Source organism: Catharus ustulatus, chromosome 1 (genome assembly GCF_009819885.2).
Source record: "Catharus ustulatus isolate bCatUst1 chromosome 1, bCatUst1.pri.v2, whole genome shotgun sequence".
In the NCBI taxonomy this organism is placed as follows: domain Eukaryota; kingdom Metazoa; phylum Chordata; class Aves; order Passeriformes; family Turdidae; genus Catharus; species Catharus ustulatus.
Window position 1 is genome coordinate 162,305,092 of NC_046221.1, and position 19,984 is coordinate 162,325,075.

The following is a 19,984-nucleotide window of genomic DNA, read 5'->3' on the forward strand; positions in this document are numbered from 1 at the left end:
TGCCTCTTATTTATGTATTTCTGTCTGTCAACATTTGTCCCTGTCACTGTGTTTCTGTGTATTGTCTGTCACTGTCACTATCATTTATCTGTCTAATATCTATCTATATCTTATATATCTTTTCCTGTCCTTCTCTCTGCCTCACTCCCTCTCCCTGTGCTTATCACAGTCACAGTATATTTATCTCACTTACCCCTGTGATGTCTTATTTCATGGTCTCTTTCTGGCCATTTATCTCTTTTCAGGGTCTGTCCTTTTTTTTTTTTTTCCCCTTCTGTTTTTCTGTCTCACACTCTCTAATCTAATTTCTAGCAGTCAGCCTCTTCTTATTTGTCTTCCCCCTTGTCTTTTGACACCAAATATCTCAGTCCCAAAAAATCTTCTGTGAAAAACGTGTGGGACTGTGTCTGAGTCAAGGGGATGTTCAGGGAGCGTTCACCAGGCACAGAGTCAGCTGTAAACCACTGCAGAGCCCAGATTCCAGCTCTGGTGGAGCTTTTCTCGATCTGCCACCTCACCTCTTAATCCCAAATGGAGTTTCCCAGAGGAAAGGAAGGAGCTGATTTGTTTCACGTGATTTCAGGGCAGGAGCCCCCAGATCAGCAGCTTGCCAACAGCCTAAACTTCCCCTCCTTTGCCAGCATCCAACTCTACAATTTGTATTTGTCTGCCTGGAGATTCTGCTCCTCTCATAAAGTGCTTTTAGATTGTGCCAAGACAAGTAGTTAATAATAAACCTCATTTCAGAGACCTTTTTGGGGTGATGCATCATCCCATGCACTCTGCTCATTGAATAATAAAAACCAGGAACCTGTCCAATGGTTCCTGGCCATCATTTCTCCTGGAGGCACCATCTTCCCTCCTGTGATGGATTGGGGATGTGGCTGAGACCACTCACAACCCCCTCACATTGGTAGGATTTGCTCCAGGGCTCGGTGTTGAAGGCTCACTCTGCTCCAGGCTTGAAGATTGCCAAGTGGAAACTTCTCCAAACTGATTTCCTGCAGCTGATGTGAGCATGGAGAAGAGCCTGGATCAATAAACCTTGCTGAGACTCCCCAGGGAAGGGTTTGACTTGCTCTGATTTATCCCAGCAATGCCAAGATGATCGTGGCTGCCAGAGTTTTCAGCTTTACAAGCTTTTTACGAGCTCTTTTTGTTCTCCTTGGTGCCCTGCTCATCCTGCCTTGCCTGCTCTGTGGTCTTGAGGGTGGAGCTTTGATCTTCCCTCACTCCCACTCAGATCTAATAGGAAAATCAGTGTCCTCAGTATCATGGGATGCCCATATCCCACTACATGGACCAGCTGAATAATGGCAGCTCACCCCAAAAATCCTTCTCCCTGGTCCTAAAAAAGATCCATTTGCCTATTTTTATTTCCTCCTGAGATGGGTGAAAGGGGAACACACGTTTCTTTCTCTTTTCCTGTGCTGAAATCCTAGGTAAGTAGCCCACAACACTTCATGCCTGCCCCACAGTCTGATTTCCATGATTTTCTGATTTTCCACCCAATGGAGACATCAAGGTTGACGTCATTGTTTTCCCAAGATCTTTGTTGCAGTCTGAAATCAACTGAGCAATAGATTATTATGCCTGGAAAAGGGGAAAATGTGGTTTGTTTGTTTGGGTTTTTTTTGTGGACAGTGTTGTGCAGGAATGAGTGTCCAAATGTCCTTTATGACACCTTTATGTTCACTTCCTCCTCAGTTTAAAGTTGTCCTCTCTTTTTAAGGAATGTTCCCACCACCACTTGCTTTCCTGAAGGGAAATCAAAAATTGTTAAATAAGGAGCTCTCACAAAGGTTTATCAGGATTACTGGAATGTAAGATTTTTTGGAGAGCAGTTTGAAATTCGTAACAAAACGTGGTGTGTTTCAAAATACGAATTTATTGACACTGGAATTGTTATGGGAAAAGAGCAACCTGAAGTATTTTAGCAAGTTAATGCAAAAAATTAAATTTGAAGGGGGCTGGAACTCGATGATCTTTTAAGTTCTCTTCCAGCCCTGGCCATAGTTGGATATTATTATAGTTGTATGAATCATAATGTTTTATTTCAACTATGTCCTGAATCAAATATTTTTTTATATGAGAGCATTTTCATTTTAAAAAATTCTACTCCACAGGCTAGTAATAGATTTCATATATACATGCATATAGTTGATGTACTGAATATCTAACAATCCCTTTGGTTTTCAATATATTGTTATCAATATGTTGGTCTAGATGGGAGTTTTGGCCATGGTTATGTTGGAAAACTCACATCAAGAGAACTCTCCCAAAATAACAAAGTTTTTTTCCTCCCTAGCTTCAGTTTTGCCTCCATTAGCCTGGATTTTAAAAATATAAATAATGGGTTTAACACTGTTGTGCCTCTTTGGGAGAGGTGCTGGTGGGGAGTGACTGTGGGAGGTGTCTTGATGTGTCAACAAAACCCCAGGTGAGGTGCTGAGGACACTTCTCTGTCTCCCCAGTGCTGAACAAAGACATCACCACGTGCAGAACCTCGACCATCACAGGGACCCTGAAGCGCCCGTCGCTGCCCGACGAAGAGAAACTCAAACTCAACCACCAGAAAGGCTCATCCAACTTCAACAGTCTTCCAGCCAACGTCTCCAAGATGCACCTCCAGGGCTCCCCACACTACCTGGGGGCCATCAACCTGAACGAGTTCAGCAACCACTCCCTCACCCTGAAGAAGGACAAGAACCAGCCGCCGAAATCCATCTACATCTGCGACGGGGACATTTTCAAGAAGTTGGACTCGGAGCTGTCGCGGGCTCAAGAGCAGACCCTGGACACCAGCTACGTGATCCTGCCCACCAACACGTCCACCTTGAGGGCCAAACCCAAAGATGAGAGCAAATACAGCATCAACATCGACCAGATGCCTCAGACACGGCTCATCCACCTCAGCATGGCCACCGACCCTGGCTTCGTGGTCAAGAGTCCCCCGCGGGAGCCGGTGGCCATGGCGTGCAGCGAGGTGCAGGGCTCCTCCATGATCCAGCAGCAGCAGCAGCTGGCTCCACAGAACATCTCCAACGAGTCACAGATTCCCAACAGCCTGTGTGACACGGGCGACTCAGGGAACTCGGGTGTGGTGTCCAAGAGCGAGACCGTCTCCACCCTCTCCATGAGCTCCTTGGAGGTGAGCGTGGCAATCGCAGTGTTGTTCTCAGCCCAGGGGGGTGTTGTGCCCTCAATCCCCCACTCCAGGGGGTTGAAAAAAAGAACTTTATGGAAATCCAGCCCAGGGTGCAGTGCCAGTGTCATATTACCCTGAGGGACCACTGGAGTGTGATCATATTTTGGAATATGATGTCACAATTTCCATTGCTGGACCAACTATTTTTAGCCCTCAAAAATCATTAATTTGTCAAAGACTGTTTATTTTAGTGCCAGGCACATGGCCTGCCTTATCTTTTCCCCTTAATATCCTCGACCCTGTTTCCCATTTTGGTGGTTTCAGTCATGATGCAGATGAGAAAACCCCAAAGACCCAGGCTGGACAGGGCTTGGAGCAACCTGGGATAGTGCAAAGTGTCCATGCCCATGGCAGGAGGTTGGAACTGGTTGATTTTGAGATCCTTTCCAACATAAATGATTCAATAACTCTAAGTATTTGGCACTTCCCATCATGAAGAGCCAGAATAACATGTTAAAGGTGTAGGAAAAGGGAAAAGAGAAGAACTCTTCCTGGTTTAACCTCTTACTGACCTTTACCCATCTCTTTCTCTCCCAAATACCCAGAGGCGGAAATCCCGGTACGCAGAGTTAGATTTTGAGGTGAGTTCATCCCTTTCTGAATGTTGGTCCCAAATTTTTTTTTGAGCCACTCTCTCCTATTATCTCATCTTTATCAGAGCACAAGAAATCTGTATTCAGCCTACTCATACATGGAAAGGGAAGTCCTTCTAGAAATTGTCTTGCCTCTCCTTCTGGGCAGCAGAAGGTAGAAGTGAAATGCAGATGGGTCAAATTAAAAGGAGAATGAGATTGTGGAAGAGTTTCTAATGAAATTACCCGAATTCTACGTGTTTGGGTGAGCTCTGAACACATTTACAGGGGTGACAAAGTGAGGAGAGGCTGGGCATGGGGACAGGTATCAGTTAAAGAAGGGCAGCAAACCTTTAGGATATTGACAGTCATGCTCAAATTCTGCAGCATAAAAATTTCATTGTTGCAAGTTTAAGGGCATTTTTTAGGTCAAAAATTAGTATTTTCCACTTTCTCCCACCATCTCACTTTGAAAATAAAGGCAGTGCTGCAGTGGGTCCTCAGTGAGTGCTGGAGGTATTTTAGGCACCTGCAGGGAGGCAGAGCTGGGATTTAATGATGTAACTCTGGTGGGAGGATGGGATCCTGATGAACACAGTTTGCTGACCTGTGGCCCTTTGTTTTTGCTCCAGAAAATCATGCACACAAGGAAACGTCACCAAGACATGTTCCAGGACCTGAACAGAAAGCTCCAGCACGCAGAGAAGGAGAAGGAGTCTCCAACAACGGACAGCAAGGTTAGTCAGACACTTCCAAAACCCTCTGGTGCCAGCAGGAACATGGCAAACAGCAGGAAATTGGTTTTCCACCATACATGTTGCAAAAAACACATGCAGCACACAGCAGCCCAGGGGGAGGATGTCTGTCCCCACGTCTGTCCATGGTGTTTTCTACCCTGTGTCTGTTCTTGGCTTTCCCTTCCAGGTCATCCCTTTGTGTCCTGTTCATCCACTTCTAGGTGGGGACTGGAAATTGGGTTGGCCACGAGGAAATCTGGCTGGAAAGTGGAGAGGGCAGAAGGAGGGGAAGCATCTCCTTGTGGGGCTGAGGCAGAGGCCAAGGGGGCAGTGATGGGATATTTAGGATGGCCACAGCAGTGGGATTTAAGGAGTGATGTTGGGAGCACATTTTGGGGACTGGAGCCTATTAAATGTAGGGTTTTTTTGTGACAGCTGATCACTTGTGATATGAGCATGTGTAAATGAGTGAGTCCAGACAAGGCCACGAAGGTTCTCCAAGGGCTGGAGCATCTCTCCTATGGGGAAAGGCTGAGAAAATTGGGATTGTTCAGCCTGGAGAAAAGAAGGTTCCTAGATGAGCTTATTGTGGCCTTTCAGTCCCTGCAGGAGCTGGAGAGGGACTTTGGCAAGGTCATGTAGTGACAAGACTGTGACAACAACAAGGGGGAAAGGCTTTAATCTGAAAGAGAGTAGGTTTGGATTGGATATTGGGAAGGAATTCTTCCCTGTGAGGGTGGTGAGAATCTGGCACAGGTTGCCCAGAGAAGCTGTGGCTGCTCCTGGAAGCATCCAAGGCCAGGTTGGATGGGACTTGGAGCATCCTGGGACAGTGGAAGGTGTCCCTGCCCATGTCAGGGGGTTGGAATGAGATAATTTTTAGTCTTTTCTAACCCAAACCATTCTGTGATCCTGTCATATCCATGTTTTTCCTTGACAGAAATAAAGTTCCAGGGAAAAGAGGACTCCTTTAAAGGAGACAGACTTAGGGCAGGACCTTTCAGCCTTTCAGCCTCTATAATAATTGGTGTTGTAGATAATGAAATAAGGAAGAGCAGGCAGATGGCACCTTCCACATGTCTCAGCCAGCTGGGCAAGGACTGAAGGGCTGCAAGGAATTCTTACAGCTCCAGCTGAAGAGAAAAACAAAGCGGCAAAACCAGGGTGACAGTAAGAAATTAATTTTTCTGCACTCAGGGGAGAGGCAAGGTGAGCTAATTATAACAATTCTTGGTGGTTTGTAATCAAAGACAAGAAAATCATTGAGGAGCTGAGGAGAAAAGGACAGCAAAGATGGGAGGGTGTGGAGATGAGTCTGATGAGGAGCACTTGAGGGAGCTGGGGGGACTCAGCCTGGAGAAAAGGAGGTTCAGGGTCAGGTTTCTTCTCTCTAGAATTCCCTGACAGGAGGTTTGAGCCAGGTGGGGGGTCAGTCTTCCCAACCAGGTAAAAAGTGCTAGAACAAGATGAACCAGCTCCAGTTGCACCAGGGGTGGCTCAGGTTGAGCATTTGGAAAAATTTCTTAAGTGCAAGGGTGGCCAAGCATTGCAGGAAGCTGCCCCAGGGAAGTGGTGGAATCTCCATCCCTGGAGGAGTGGATGTGGCACCTGGGGACATGGTCCAGAGATGTTACCCCAGCAAATCTTACTTTTATTGCATGTGGCAAGGGGTCATTATGGGCTGTCCAGTGTTACAGAGTGAGAAGCAGTGGATCTACAGGGTCAGATCAAAGAATCCTGCCTGGCCCAGAATCCCAGTGTCTTACTCAGTGTCACCTCTCTGGGTTGTTTTTTTTTTTTTTTTGCAGTTATTTCAATATGATACAGCTGTAAACCCAAAAAATGCTTAAATCCAGTGTAAAAGCTAATCTGTGGTCTATTTGCAGGAGGGGTTTATAGGTTGGGAAGGTTTTAGCATTTCAGAGATGCATCTGTGTAGAATTAAAGTTGCCACTGTCAGCTTCAAAGAGCTCTGAGCTGCTGAAGGAGGTTCTGAGGTGGCTTTTGCATATTGACTGAATCTTTTTAAAGTTGGGAATTTTCCCTCGGATGTAACAGGAGAGGGGGAGCTTGTGAAGAGCAGGATTGGCCAGTCAGGAGTGGGTATTGGTGTAAAAAACATCCAAAGCAACACAAAGTCAAATAAAAAGGTTTTTTTCAACCCTTTTTCTGCCATTTGCTGCTGAGGACCCCATTGGAACTCAGGCCTTATCTTCAGCTCACCCTGAGAAGGCAAAGAGCAGATAACAGGGATTAAAGGAACAACAAAAGAATGTTTTCTCTTTTATGTATGTTTAGGTTATAAAGTGATGGAGTGTTTCTTCTGGTGGCAGTGATAAAACAAACCTTAGTGTCAGTCTGGCTTTCATTTGCATTGCAGAGCATCCTGGGCTTATCCCAACCCCTTCCATGATGTGAATCCAAACATTCCTTACCCAGCAGAAAGCTCTGTGCCTTTGTGGGCATGAACAAGGTCACCAGGATCCTGGAGCACCCCTGAACCCTCCCTCATCCCAGAGCAGGAGGGACATTTCCTGGGTCTGCTCCATCTGCCTGCATTGCTGTTTTTTCTGATTTTTAAATAAACAGCCACAAAGTCAAGCTCCCCAGTCTCTCTCCAAGCCTGGCATCTCCCCAGCCTCTCCTGGCAGCGTGTCCCATTGTCCTCACTCCTCTCCAGGACACAAAGCTTGTCCTGATCTTGCTGTTCCTCTCTCCTCCCTCAGCTCCAAGGTCAGAAAAGCGCTGATGAAACTGGAACTAAATGTCTGAACAGCATAGGTGTCCTGTGGGGATTCCTAAGAATGATGCTGGCCATTTTTAGGGGTCAGTTTTTTAGGGATTTTAATGTAAATGCCATCCCCACATTACTCCAGTGTGCTCACCACTAAGCTCCTTTCACATGAACTCCTAAATTGCCAGATTTTAAGGAAACACCAAGAGGAGAATGGGATAAAGGAACAGATTTTCAAACTCTTTTGGAAAAAGGGTGGAAAATTCAACCATCACATTTATTTATTATTGAGAATTTCTCCAGCTTCAAGGGTAAAATATGACTTTTAGAACCCCTTTTTGAGGGTTTTTCAGCCAAGACACAGAGGTTTATACAAGCATGTGTTCCTCCTTTTTAGGAATCCTGACAGATGGAAACTTGAGATAAGTGTTAGTGCTGTGGACACTTGATAAAGAAAAATGTCCTTTGCTCATTGCCCCAGAGAAGTTGCTGGCAGAGCTGGAAATCAGGGATTCACAGAATAATTAATGCTGAAAAAAACTTCTAAAATCATCAAGGCCAACCACTAAACTGTATCCAGAGTGCCACAGCTAAAAATTCCTTCCAGGATGGGACTCCAGGGCTTCCCTGGGCACCTGTTCCAATATTCACCTGTTCCAATATTCACCTGTTCCAATATTCAATGTCCCATCTCTCTTGACAACCTAAAATTTTTCCTGATATCCGACCTAAACCTCCCCTGGCACAACTTGAGGACATTTCCTCTTGTCCAACCCCTTGGGAAGAGAGACTGATCCCTACCTGGATACAACCTCCTTCCAGGGAGTTGTAGGGAATTTTAAGTGGTTTGGGGATGAACTCTGCTTTTCCATCAAGCTGTGGTTGAGGATTCCTGATCCACATCCTGCTGGGATTGGGGTTGCCATCAGCTTCCTGATGAGTGGAATTGCAGGAAGCAGGATAGTTCCTGGAATGCCAGTCAGCTTTTAATCTTGCTCATGTTCCAGGGATTCCCAGGAATGGCACTGGCCACAGTTGTTGTTTCACTCCAGTTATTTTGCTGGAAACCAAAGCAAATTCCTAATGGTGAACTAAGTTGATCCTCAGAGTTCAGTAATTAAAAAATTGCCTTTCCTTGGGGAATAAATTTTTCCATATTTTCTTTTCCAGTTTATTGCATAAAATTTATTCCATGGGACACGTAATTTCATTTTCTCAACTCTAAAATGCTCCCACTGGAAGCACCCTCAACTATTCCAGATTAAAATCACATTTTCCAGCAGGATCCATGCTCAAAGCACACAGCACCTCACATCCAAGGGGTTCAAGTCTTGGCCACCTCATCCCTGCAGCAGAAAAACGTGGTCACACTCAAAATGACTTTAAGCTGAAGGAGGGATATTTAGATGGGATATTGGGGAAAATTTCACCCCTGTGAGGCCCTGACACAGGTTACCCAGAGGAGCTTTGGATGTCCCATCCCTGGCAGTGTCCAAGGCCAGGTTGGGCAGGGCTTGGAGCACCCTGGGATAATGAAAGATGTCCTTGCCCATGGCAAAATGTGGAAAAAAATGATCATTAAAGATCCCTTCCAACCCAAACCATTCTGGCATTCTGTAATTTGTGGCTGTATGGACTGATCAAGGATGTAGACATTATTTCCCAAAGTTAATTTTTCCATACTATTAATTAAGATAGGAGCAGGGTGACATCCAGCAAGATCTGATCACTGCCAAGTTGAAAAGTCAAGTTTTTAATGCACTGCTGGATCTCTGTGTGACCTTATCATGATCCTGTAAATCCTTTCCCACCCTGGATATTCTGTGGTAATTTTTTTCTCCCTTGCAGTCTTCAGGTAAGGTGAGGAAGGTGAAGGTGATTTCTTTATTTTAAACTCAGAAGGAAGTTTTGGGGTTGTAGGCAGGAATTCTTTGCTCCTGTCCTGCTGGAATTTGGGACAGATTTTCTCTGTCCATCTGAAGAGATGGAAGAATCTGAAAACAGCTCCTCAGGAGCAGCTGGTTTGCTGTGCTCACCTTCCTCCCAAACCTGTGGAGGTTTCACACTGTTGCCCTTCCATTTAACCCCAGACCAAACTGGAAGCTGGTGTAGCCCCTGAGCAGAAAACTGAATGAGCTCTGTGTGTGGAATAATCCCCCTGACAACTTATTTGCAACCAGGAAGCATCAAAGGAACCAAAACTTGGAGACAACCACAGCAGGATTTGCATCAAAATACCCAGCCACCCCCACCAGGCGTCCTGATGAAAATTTAAAGCTCTCTTGGTGCCTGGGATGCACCAAACCCTCATTTTTAAGGCTGCAATAAGCAGTGAGTGCCTTCCACGTGGGTTATAAATCTCTCTTTATATAAGGGAGATTTTGGATGTATATTGGAGTGTTAGTTTGGGACTGACTCAGACAGCAGAGTCCTTCCTTCCTAATCACTCCCATCACTTTGACTCCTTCTTTACCTCCCCAATTGCTGCCAAAAAAAGAAAAAAAAAAACATTGTTGGAAAACCTTGCTGCAAGTTTGTTTCTCCCTTTCAAAGCCTGACCTTTGCCTGGCAGACTGCAGGCTCCACCACGGAATTTCTTCCCCTTTTTCCCTCCTAAATACACAGAGTTACCCAGGTCTGAATTCTTGGAGCTGAGAGTTCTTCACATTAAAGCAGGGTAGTGGTTATTTTCAAGCTGCTTTGTACTACACAGGAAATATTTTTCTGTGCAGATCTGTGTTCTCAGGGTTTAACATCTCCAACGCTGTGGCTCCCTGGGAGTTAATTGCTAAAGAAATTCCAGGGTTGGGGCTGGACATCGAGAGGGTTTTGTAGGCTTTTAAAAAAGCCAAAGTTTTGCTTCTCTGTGCTTTGATATCACTGGAAGTGACGCTCCTGCCTTCCCCCTCAGCAGGAATCCTTTGATCCAGCTCCATTAGAGAAGCTGGAATCACATCCACATCCCTCTTTCCCTGCCAGCATCTCGCCTGGCATTCACTTTGAGCAGCAGCTCTTTGCTTGTGCCGAGGTCAGCGCTGGACAGAGCTCTGCAAATTCCTTGGATTTTCTCCTTCTTGCTGCCACATTCAGCTCCCTGCAGCTGGAATGGTTTTTGCTTTGGCTCTTGTCCTGCAGCTCACATGCAGGATCTGGAGTCAGTTCATTAATTCATGGAATCACAGAATGATTTGGGTTGGAAGGAATGTTAAAGATCATCTCATCCCACCCCTCTGCCATCACCTCCCACTATCCCAGGTTGTTCCAAGCCCTGTCTAACCTGGCCTTGAACACTTCCAGGGATGGGGCAGCCACAGCTGCTCTGGAAAATAACACAACTCTCAAATGCCAAATCTCTCTTGATCCTGAAAAACGCCTGCTCCAAATCCCATTTTATAAAGTTATAAAGTTTTTTCTGCCTAACTTTTCCTTATTTCCTTCTGGACAGTGTTTCTGTCTTGATTCCTCACTTTCTTTTCTCACAATGAGATTTTCCTTAGCTTTCCTCTTTGGGCATCTGGAGATTTGCCCATTCCACCAGCACTGACTTTGGCAAACTGATGGAGCATTGAGAAAAAAAAAAAACATGAAGTGGGAATGGAGTCTCAGCACAAGGGCAAAGGGTTTTAATATGACAGAGGGCAGTGTTAGATGGGATATTGGGAAGAAATCCTTCCCTGGGAGGGTGGGGAGGCCCTGGCACAGATTCCCAGAGAAGCTGTGGCTGCTCCATCCCTGGAATTATCCAAGGCCAGGCTGGATGGGCTTGGAGCAGCCTGGGATAGGGGAAGGTGTCCCTGCCCATGGCAGGGGTGTGGAATGAGATTATCTTAATGTCCCTCCAACCCCATCCATTCTGGAATTCTATAATTCTCTGTTTTTATGAATATTGATCAATATTGCAGCTCATCCCCAGGCAGGGCTGTGTCTCCCTGCTGTGCTCTGCTACAGGAATTGGAAAATTGGGAATCTGCTGGCTGGGTGTCCCTCTGCAAGGGAAGCTCCACTTTAGAGAAGGGTGTCTCTGTGTCACATCTTTAATCCTCTCTGCACTGCTTAAAGGCAAATTTTAACAGACCAATTAGTGCAGCTTTTATAGGGAGGAGCTCTGCATAAAGTCTGATAATTACTGCAATAAATTCTGTTATGAAAATGACGTCAAACCTTAATTCAGTCAGCCATAAACCATCTGCCAGCTCCCAGGTATCAAAATACACCATCAATTAGAAGTTCACCTCCTCCTGCAGGTCAATCCTTTTGTCCCAATAATTAGGGGAGAAAATTTGTCCCAGAGAAACCTGCTCCTGTTATCCTCTGCTCCAACACCAGCACGTTGAAACTGCTGGGTTTTCATACTCTGAAATCTGAATAATTCTTTATAGAGTCTAAATAAAAGACTCTACTGGTCCCCTGCTGGATCCCCAGTTGCCCCTGTGAGGCAGCTTTGAGAGTTTTCAGTATTTTAGGGAATTTAGTCCTCCAGGTGGGCTCTTCACAGACCATAAGCATTGTCCCAAAAAAACCTTGGGCTTGGACCAGCTGGATTAACAGCAAGGATGCTGTGGAAAACAGCCTGTTCCTCATGCTGGGGGGACCACAGGTGTTCTGTGCAGCCTTCAGGCTTTTCTGGAGTCCCTTGATCCAGAGCCTGTTCACCTTCAGCTGTGTGGCCTCGCTGGAATTTGTCTCACAGCCACCTCTTCAGGATGGATGAACTTCAGGGAACACAGAAGCAGAAGACAAATTTCTATAGCCCAGCAAATGCTGTGTATTTAAAGTTTCCTAACTGATTTCCAAGTTAAAACCACAAATTATTTTTACTTTTTTTTTTTTTCAATTTAATTTAATGAAATTCTGAACAAAGCCAGCCACTTCCTTTTATTCTGCTTTTCTCCTAAATGAAAAGAAAAAAAGAAAAAAAAAGAAAAAGTATAATCTTTGTAGTTCAGTGGCATAAAATGAAAGAACTGCAGCTACTTGTTTCTGAGAAGGAAAGGAAAATTTATCATTCTCTAAAGGAACAAGACAGCTTTCCCATTTTCTAATCACTTTTCATCGACATTGATCTGAGGATGGATTAGACGAGCGTGAGCCACATTTATCTTTCAAATTCCCTGCTCTATGCTCTGAATAACTTCATCCTGGTCCTACAGTCATCAATGCCATGGGGAGAGACCATTTGGGTCATGAAACATCCTTCAAGTTGACACCAGAGGCAAGGAAAGCAGCATGGGAGTAACTGGTTCCTGAATTGCTCCTGGGGTTATTCAGGGTGGTAAAAACTGGGCGTTAAAAAATGAAAACTCACTAAAAAAAGAAATAAAAAAAAAAGAAAACACAAAAAACAAACACAGGGAGGTACAGCTGGAGCAGCCTGAGAGGTTCAAGGGTTTTGGCTGAAGTGGGGAATCAAAGCTGTGCCTCAGAGCAGACTCTTGGGCTGTTCCTGAGGAAAAGAATTGCTCTGGGATGCAGGAGCTCGGGATGAAGCCAGCCTGGACCCCTGGAGGCAGCACAGGGAAGTGTGGAGGGCCAGGGAGGGGACTCTGCCCCTCAAATCTGGTCAGACCCCACCTGGAATGTTCTGTCCAGTTCTGGGGTCCCAGAACAGGAAGGATGTGAAGCACCAGGATGATCAGAGGGATGGAGCAGCTCTGCTGTGAGGAAAGGCTGAGGAAATTGGGATTGTCCAGCCTGGAGAAGAGAAGGCTCCAGGGAGAGCTCAGACCCCCTTCCAGTGCCTAAAGAGGCTCCAGGAGAGCTGGTGAGGGACTGGGGACAAGGGATGGAGGGACAGGACACAGGGAATGGCTTCCCACTGCCAGAGGGCAGGAACAGATGGGATATTGGGAAGAAGTTCTTCCCTGTGAGGATGGGGATGCCCTGGAATAGAAATGTCAGAGAAGCTGTGGCTGCTCTATCCCTGGCAGTGTCCAAGGCCAGGTTGGATGAGGCTTGGATCACCCTGGGATGGTGGAAGGTGTCCCTGCCCGTGGCAGGGGGATGAAATGAGATCATTTTTGAGGTCCCTTCCACCCCAAACCATTCTGTGATTTTTGTGATGATTCTCTGAAGACCCAGGGTAGGAACCCACCACCTTTCCATACCCACCACATCCAGAGTCCCACAGGTGACTCTGCAGAGTGCCAGGAGCAGCTTTAGCAGAAGGAGGTGTGGATTATCTCAATGCACTTTTCCTCTGTCTTTGTCAGAGATTTGGGTTTTTTTCTGGCACTGCATCCTGAACACCTTTTATCCCAAGTCCTCTCCCTCGACCTTAAAGGTTTTCAGCTAAAATGAAAGTCAGGGCTGAGTGAGGGAGACTCCCAAAGCCACCAGGATGATGAACACCTCCTGTCTGGAGCTGGTTTTACCCCAGCTCTGAGTGTGGCTGCTCCCTCCTTTCCCATCCTTTTTTTTTCCTCCACAATCCTGGCACCAGGCAGGATCTGATCAACATTTCCCTCCTTCCCAGAATCTCCTGGGCTGTGTCAGGCTGGAGTGATGGCTCTGTCCCTTTCAGAGCAGTTCCTGGTGCTTTCAGCCCCTGTCTGGGATCAGTCCTGGCTGTCTCAGAGGCACCAGGCTCTGGGCCAGCCTTTCCCAGCCAGATTACACATCCCTCTCTCCAGGTTTTTTTATTTCTTTTCTATGCACAGCTCAGTTTTCCCTACTGTCTGCAAGGATTGCTAAGACCCCACAGTGGAGCTGGAGGGAAATGCCAGGGTTGGAGCATGAGCCCAGTGCCTGTTTCTCTGTGCTGCTCAAGTGGCCAAGACCCCATAAAAACTTTTTTCCATATGGAGGGAAAGAAAAGGGGAGCTGTTCCCAGGAGCCTGCTACCAATTCCCAGGGTGCCCTGTGCCAAGAGGAGATTTTCTTTTGTCCCCCAGCATCCTTCCCAGAGCTCTGCCAGGCTGATTAACCTGCTCAGAGATCCCAGACCGAGTCCTCCCCTGAGCCAGAGCTTCCCTCACAGCATCACCAGGGAACCTGATCCTTTCCTGAGAAATGGAGAGCTAAAAACAAGTCTCCCTTCCTCATTTTCTCATTTCCCAGAGCTCTTTTTCATCTTCTAGCTGTGAATAAGCACCTTTGGAGTCACTAAGCCCACCACAGTCACAGGGAGATATCACACTGATAAGGAGGATGGAAATCACCATGTGAGGTCAGACCCAAGGGCAGTTTCTGCCTCCTCTCCATGGCACAGTAGAAAGGAGCTTGGAAAAATTAAAAGGACCAGCCTGTGGTGGTGCATCTTCAAAAAGATCCCCAAAACTCCAGGAATTTGTGCTCAGAGACCCCTTGATGCAGAGTGGTGTCACTGCACTGGATAGCCCCGAATGGATGCTGGTTTTGTGAGTGTTTCCATGTATTTTCATGAGTCTGGAAGCTTTCAGGATGGACAGAAAGCTGTGGAAGGGTGGCCTGGAGGTTGGCTGGGCACTGTAGGATGGCTCAGCTCCCAGGGTTCTCTCTTTGTTGGAAGGGATTATCCCAGTCCCACCATCAGTGGTCCATCCCTGTCATCCACAAGCCTCTCAGAGCTTCCCACACATCTTCTACATCCACCCATCTTTTAAGGGCTAAAGGGAGTTTGTAATCTTTCCTCCCACAGGACATTCTCTATAACTTTATCCATGCCTGGAAACCAGCCACATTTATCATTTTCCTTTTATCCTTCTATCAGGAAGCCGAAGGAGTGCCCAGAATATTCAAGATGCAGGTGCAGAATGGAGCTGTGCACTGTCATGATAATATTTCCTGTTTCATCCCTTCTTCCTTTCTTAATTCTTCTCTTCTCAACAACTCACAACATTTAATGCCTGGGGTTTCAGTAATTATTGTCACCCTTAGCTGGTGCTCCCAAGTGACAGGGCTGATCAGAGTCCACTGCTGTAGATGTGAGCTCATCATTTTTATTTTTATTTTTTTTTCCTCCCCTGAATTTGTGTTCCCTGCCTGTATTTGCAGCTCCTCATGCTCACTAGCCCATGACAGGGAGGGCTCTGAGGTTTGCTGGTCACGTTCAGGGTGCATGATCAGATCTGGGAGCATCCTCCCAGCATGAAGGAGAGGCTGAAGGTCAGGAGAGTGGCAGATGGAGAGAGATTTTTAAAACAGGCATTGGCTGCACACTGAACCTGATGCTGAAGGTGGCCATAAATAATGCCATCAAAAAAGGGCTCGTGTTTGAGGGGAAAAAACGAATTATTCATTAACTTCCTGCATAAGATCACTTGTGATGCCCTCTAATACAGCTGTGGACATCAGCAGCTTTGAAAACTTGTGGCATTACAGCAGTGGTGGGAGAAAAAAATATATTTATCATTGAAAACAATTCTGTCTTGGCCAAGGTTGTTTTCCTTTACCTTTGGGGAAACGTTATTTCATTCCAATTTTTGCTCTATTTGTGCTTTTTTTGTCTGTGTTCCTTCCTGCTGTATCTTTTCAAACAGACTGATGGTCTCCAAAAAAACACTGTAGGTGGAAATTTCCCTTCAGGAAACTTCCAGCTTGTCTCATTAAGACACACACAAGAGTTAAATATGTTCCACTTTTTAGTTTACAGTGGTTCTAAAATAAGTTCCAAAGAGGATAATGGAATAAATCCTGAATTTTATCACTTTTTCTGTCATATTAGTATTAATCACTGTCGTGTTATATCATGGAATAAAGTAAGAATCACACCAGCAGCATAAGGAAAGCTCAGTATTGTCGAGTTTAATGAAAACCTCAGCTGCAGATTTCAAGAAAATGAGAATTGAGTGTTTTACATTATCTTGAGCAATACCTTTACATAACCTGAATTAAAAACAAAACAAAACAACAATTTTCTTTAAAAGGACTTACTTTTCTCCCTTTGAATGGAAACAATTTCAGAATGCTTTCACTTCCCCTTGAGATGTTTACCGGGTTTGTACATTCCCCATCCAGAGCCTCCCTCCTGGGAGCTGGGAGCTGCAGCACCAACTCCAAGCACATCTTATTTTTCTATTAAAGTTTGGACAGGCAGAATTCCTGCCTTGGGTGATCCAGTGAAAGCTGCCCCTGCAGGGATAATCCCCCAGCAGCTTTCCTGTCAGCACTGCAGCGTGAGCTGGGACAAACAGCACCTGACAAGAACATCTCAGGGAAGGACAAACTGAGGCTGCTGGGTGAGCCTGCAGGAGATGGGGATTGAGGTTTCCTGCAGAAATCTCAGCAGCACCCTGGAGTCACCCACAGCCTCTGGGTGGCTTCACCTCCCCTCAGTCACTTTATTTTGGTGACAGCATCGAGCTGTGACACACCCTAGTTTGGAGGACAGGTGTCTGCTGAGAAAGGCAGGAGCCTCTCTTTGAAATGGAGAATGTAAACCCCCTCCCTCCAAATTATTAGAATTTTGAAATCAAGGAGCTCTCAGGCAAAGATATGGGAATTAGCGATAACAGTTCTTTACTAGGGAAATTAAAATAGAAATACAGTACTACAAAGAAACAAACCCCAAACCCTGACAAAGTCAGAGTACAACCTGACACCCTGTCAGGCAGGGTGTTGGCAGCAGTCCCATTCCATGGTGGCTGCATCCTCCTGCAGTGACAGATGTGGCTCAGCTGGAGCAGTGCTCCTGTACAAGGTGCAGTTTCCCTCCGGAGCTCCAGTGGTGATGTGGAGAAATCCGGTTTTCCTCTAGAGTCCAGTGGAGAAAGGGGCTCCCTTAGTGTCCCAAAACCTCTGTTTTTATCTTGGTAAGAAATGTTGGGCTCTTCCCCCTGGCTGGAGCAACTCCCAATGGGATGCAGTAATTTTATCAGTCCCACAGTGGGACTCAATGGCCATGAGCAGAAAATGACTCTTTGGAGGAAGGATGGGTTGTGAAAAGATAAAGAACAGTGCCCTGCCTGGTTTCAATGGATGGCCCATTAGCAGAATATCTCCCAGGGAGATCAGGATCACTGCCCCCACCCTCAACAGACGGTGATAGAATAGATACCTTTGATCACACTCTGTATTGTAACCCAAGACACCACCTTCTCTCCAGGATTTTCCCTCCTTGTTCTCATCCTCCACAAGCCACTTTCCTACCCACTTCTCCTTTGGCAGATGACTCAAAAGGGCTCTGTCACATCCAGGGAAGCCTTTTCTTGCCCAGTGCTGCAATGTTTTTTGTGGAGATAATAAACTGTGAAAAGTATCGCTGGTGTTTGGAGGGGAGAAGTTGAGTGGAGCAACTCATTTAAAACTTTTCCTTTCTGCACCCACTGAGGAACACACCCATTCTCCAGCCCCTCAGCCCTCCCCAGAGCCTTGTCTTGGTGTGTGGCAGCAAAAATATGAAAGGAGATTTTCTGGATCAATATCCATGGTGGGGGGAGACTGGGTCAATAAAGCCTGCAGGGCTTGGTGTGGAGTTGATGGAAATGTTCTCAGCCTCCAAGCTGAGCTCCAACTCCTCAAGCAGCATGGATTTGGTTCCCTGGCAGAACAGGGAGCAGGTTTTGCTGTAATTAAAGAGTCTATAAATAGCTGTGCTGCATAAGGAATGGGCATCAAATGCAATGGGTGTGCAGAAAGACCTGACTGTAATCTGGATTTCATACGTGGGTTGGAAGGGAACTTAAAGATCCTGGAATTCCATTCCCCTGACATGGGCAGGGACACCTTCCACTATCCCAGATTGCTCCAAGCCCCATCCAGCCTGGCCTTGGACACTTCCAGGGATGGGGCAGCCACAGCTTCTCTGGGAATTCCATCCCAGGGCCTCACCATCCTCACAGGGAAGGATTCCTTCCCAATATTCCATCGAAATCCACTCTCCTTCATCTCAAAGCCATCACCCCTTGTCCTGTCACTACATCTGTGGAAGTAGAAAAAAGATCTGATATTCTCAAAACCACACTCAGTTTTTCAGTAGCAAAAACCTCAGATGAAAGCTGAAATATCCAGTCATTAAGTGATGGAGGTGGCAATGGAAAGAAAATCAACATTTTGTTCTTGAAAATGGACAGTTTGTACACCAAGTGTCATTTTCATTGATACCCCAATTTATTTTGGATGAGAAGCTGCACAGAAAAATCGGTTTGTTGATACAAGAGGAGGTAAAATCATGGCATTTCTTGCATTTTGCACTAACTTTTCTTTCTTTTTCTCTCTCCTTTCTTACACTTTCCTCCTCCTGCAGCAAGAAAAACAGCAGACACCAAACAAGAGACCCTGGGAAGGCATCAGGAAAGTCCAGTCCCCGCCATCATGGGTTAAAAAGGACATGGAACCTGTGGCACAGTCTCCCCTAGAACTAAAAACTGTAGAGTGGGAGAAAACAGGGGCCACCATCCCCTTGGTGGGACAAGACATTATTGACCTTCAGACAGAGGTCTGAGCAGAAAGGGAAGAAAAAGGACTTCTTTTCTTTTCCGGAAAACAAACGAAACAAACAAAACAAAACCACGTTTTAAAGAAATGATTAAATTAAATCGGAACCGAGCAAGAGAAGTGTTTGGTTTCTTTTGAAACCTTTGGTAAGATGGAGTAACTTCTGTATTGTTCTCAGCAGAGAGGGGGAATATTACTTTATAGAGTATAGTAGCTGTAGGTTCAGGACAACACGAGCTTTCCCAGGCAGGACTGGAGGAGTGAGCCTGGAGGAGAGCGAGGAAGAGGAGGAGGAGGAGGGTGGGAAGGGGCTCCAGGGGACAAGATCCTTGGACATCCTGCCAAGATGCCCTCGGGACGCTGCCACACACCAGGAGCCCTCCTCCTGTGCCACTGGAAGGACACCCAGCAGCCACCACAGAGGGCCCAGAGGATCGAGGTTGTTTGGGGACCCCGAGAGGGGAGGACACCTGCAGGAGCCTCTCTGGGATGTGGCCTGGCTGGGGCAGAGCCTCACTCCCCCACCTCTCCCTCGCCAGCTCATCCAAGAAGGAAGGAGATGGGACGCGCCACGAAGTGGCTGCAAGGACATTGCCACTCCTGGGGACGTGGAGAGGACAGGAGAGGTGGGGCTTCCTCCTCTCATCCCTCCCCGGCGGAGGAAAGGACCAGCTCCAAATCTCCAAACCCTGCTCGCCCCATCTCCAGGGAGGGGCTGGAAGGTGGTAGACAACGAGACCAACGAGAGGAATGTAGGTCATGTCATTGACTGTTAAATAGATAAACTCAGTACGGGCCTTGAGAAGGTCCTCTTGGCCTCATCCTTTTTTTTTTTTTTTAATTATCTTTTTTTTTTTTGGTTCTGTTATTTGTCCTTGCTTTCGGACTCAAATTTATTCCAAGCTGCCCCTCCCTGGAAGGCAGAGAGAGAAAAAGGGAAAGACAGATCTGCCACTGTACCTGGAGACATTGGTAAACAGAGACGTTGCCTTAGGACATTGAGACAAACTGACAACATGAATAACGTCCACTTGGAAACAAACAGACAGAAAAAAAAAAAAAAACAAACAAAATAATCTATTTTTTTCCTTCTTCTTTTCTTTTCTTCAATAAAAAGAGAACTTGAAACCCGAGACCTTTCTTTTCTTTGGCTCTTGTCATTTCGAATGCCTTTCTGTGCCGCAGGACTGCGCAGGCATGGGGTGATGATGCCACCTGCTGAAGGTGGAAGGCAAGTTGCTCCTTGGAAAATTTGGGATGGTGGGAATGCACAGCCCCTTCACCTCTGGCTTGCAATGTTTTGTTTTGCTCTGTTTGGGTTTTGGTTATTTTCCCCTCGCTGGCTCTTTTCCGCCCTCCCCGCTGCCCAGAGCCAGCAGCA

At 46.3% G+C, this 19,984-nt stretch overlaps 1 protein-coding gene across 13 annotated transcripts in view; it reads left to right on the forward strand.

The window, feature by feature from the left end:
* The window catches only part of ADGRB1 (adhesion G protein-coupled receptor B1), a 282,349-nt gene extending 262,613 nt beyond the window's left edge, over window positions 1-19,736 (forward strand). For all 13 annotated transcript variants that reach the window (XM_033078467.2, XM_033078492.2, XM_033078475.2 and 10 more), the window contains 4 exons: window positions 2,475-3,151; window positions 3,754-3,789; window positions 4,413-4,517; window positions 18,413-19,736. In XM_033078467.2, the coding sequence (XP_032934358.1) occupies window positions 2,475-3,151; window positions 3,754-3,789; window positions 4,413-4,517; window positions 18,413-18,610 (1,016 nt within the window). In that variant the 3' untranslated portion in view covers window positions 18,611-19,736. The remainder of the gene's footprint in view (window positions 1-2,474; window positions 3,152-3,753; window positions 3,790-4,412; window positions 4,518-18,412) is intronic.
* The last annotated feature ends 248 nt before the right edge of the window (window positions 19,737-19,984 follow it).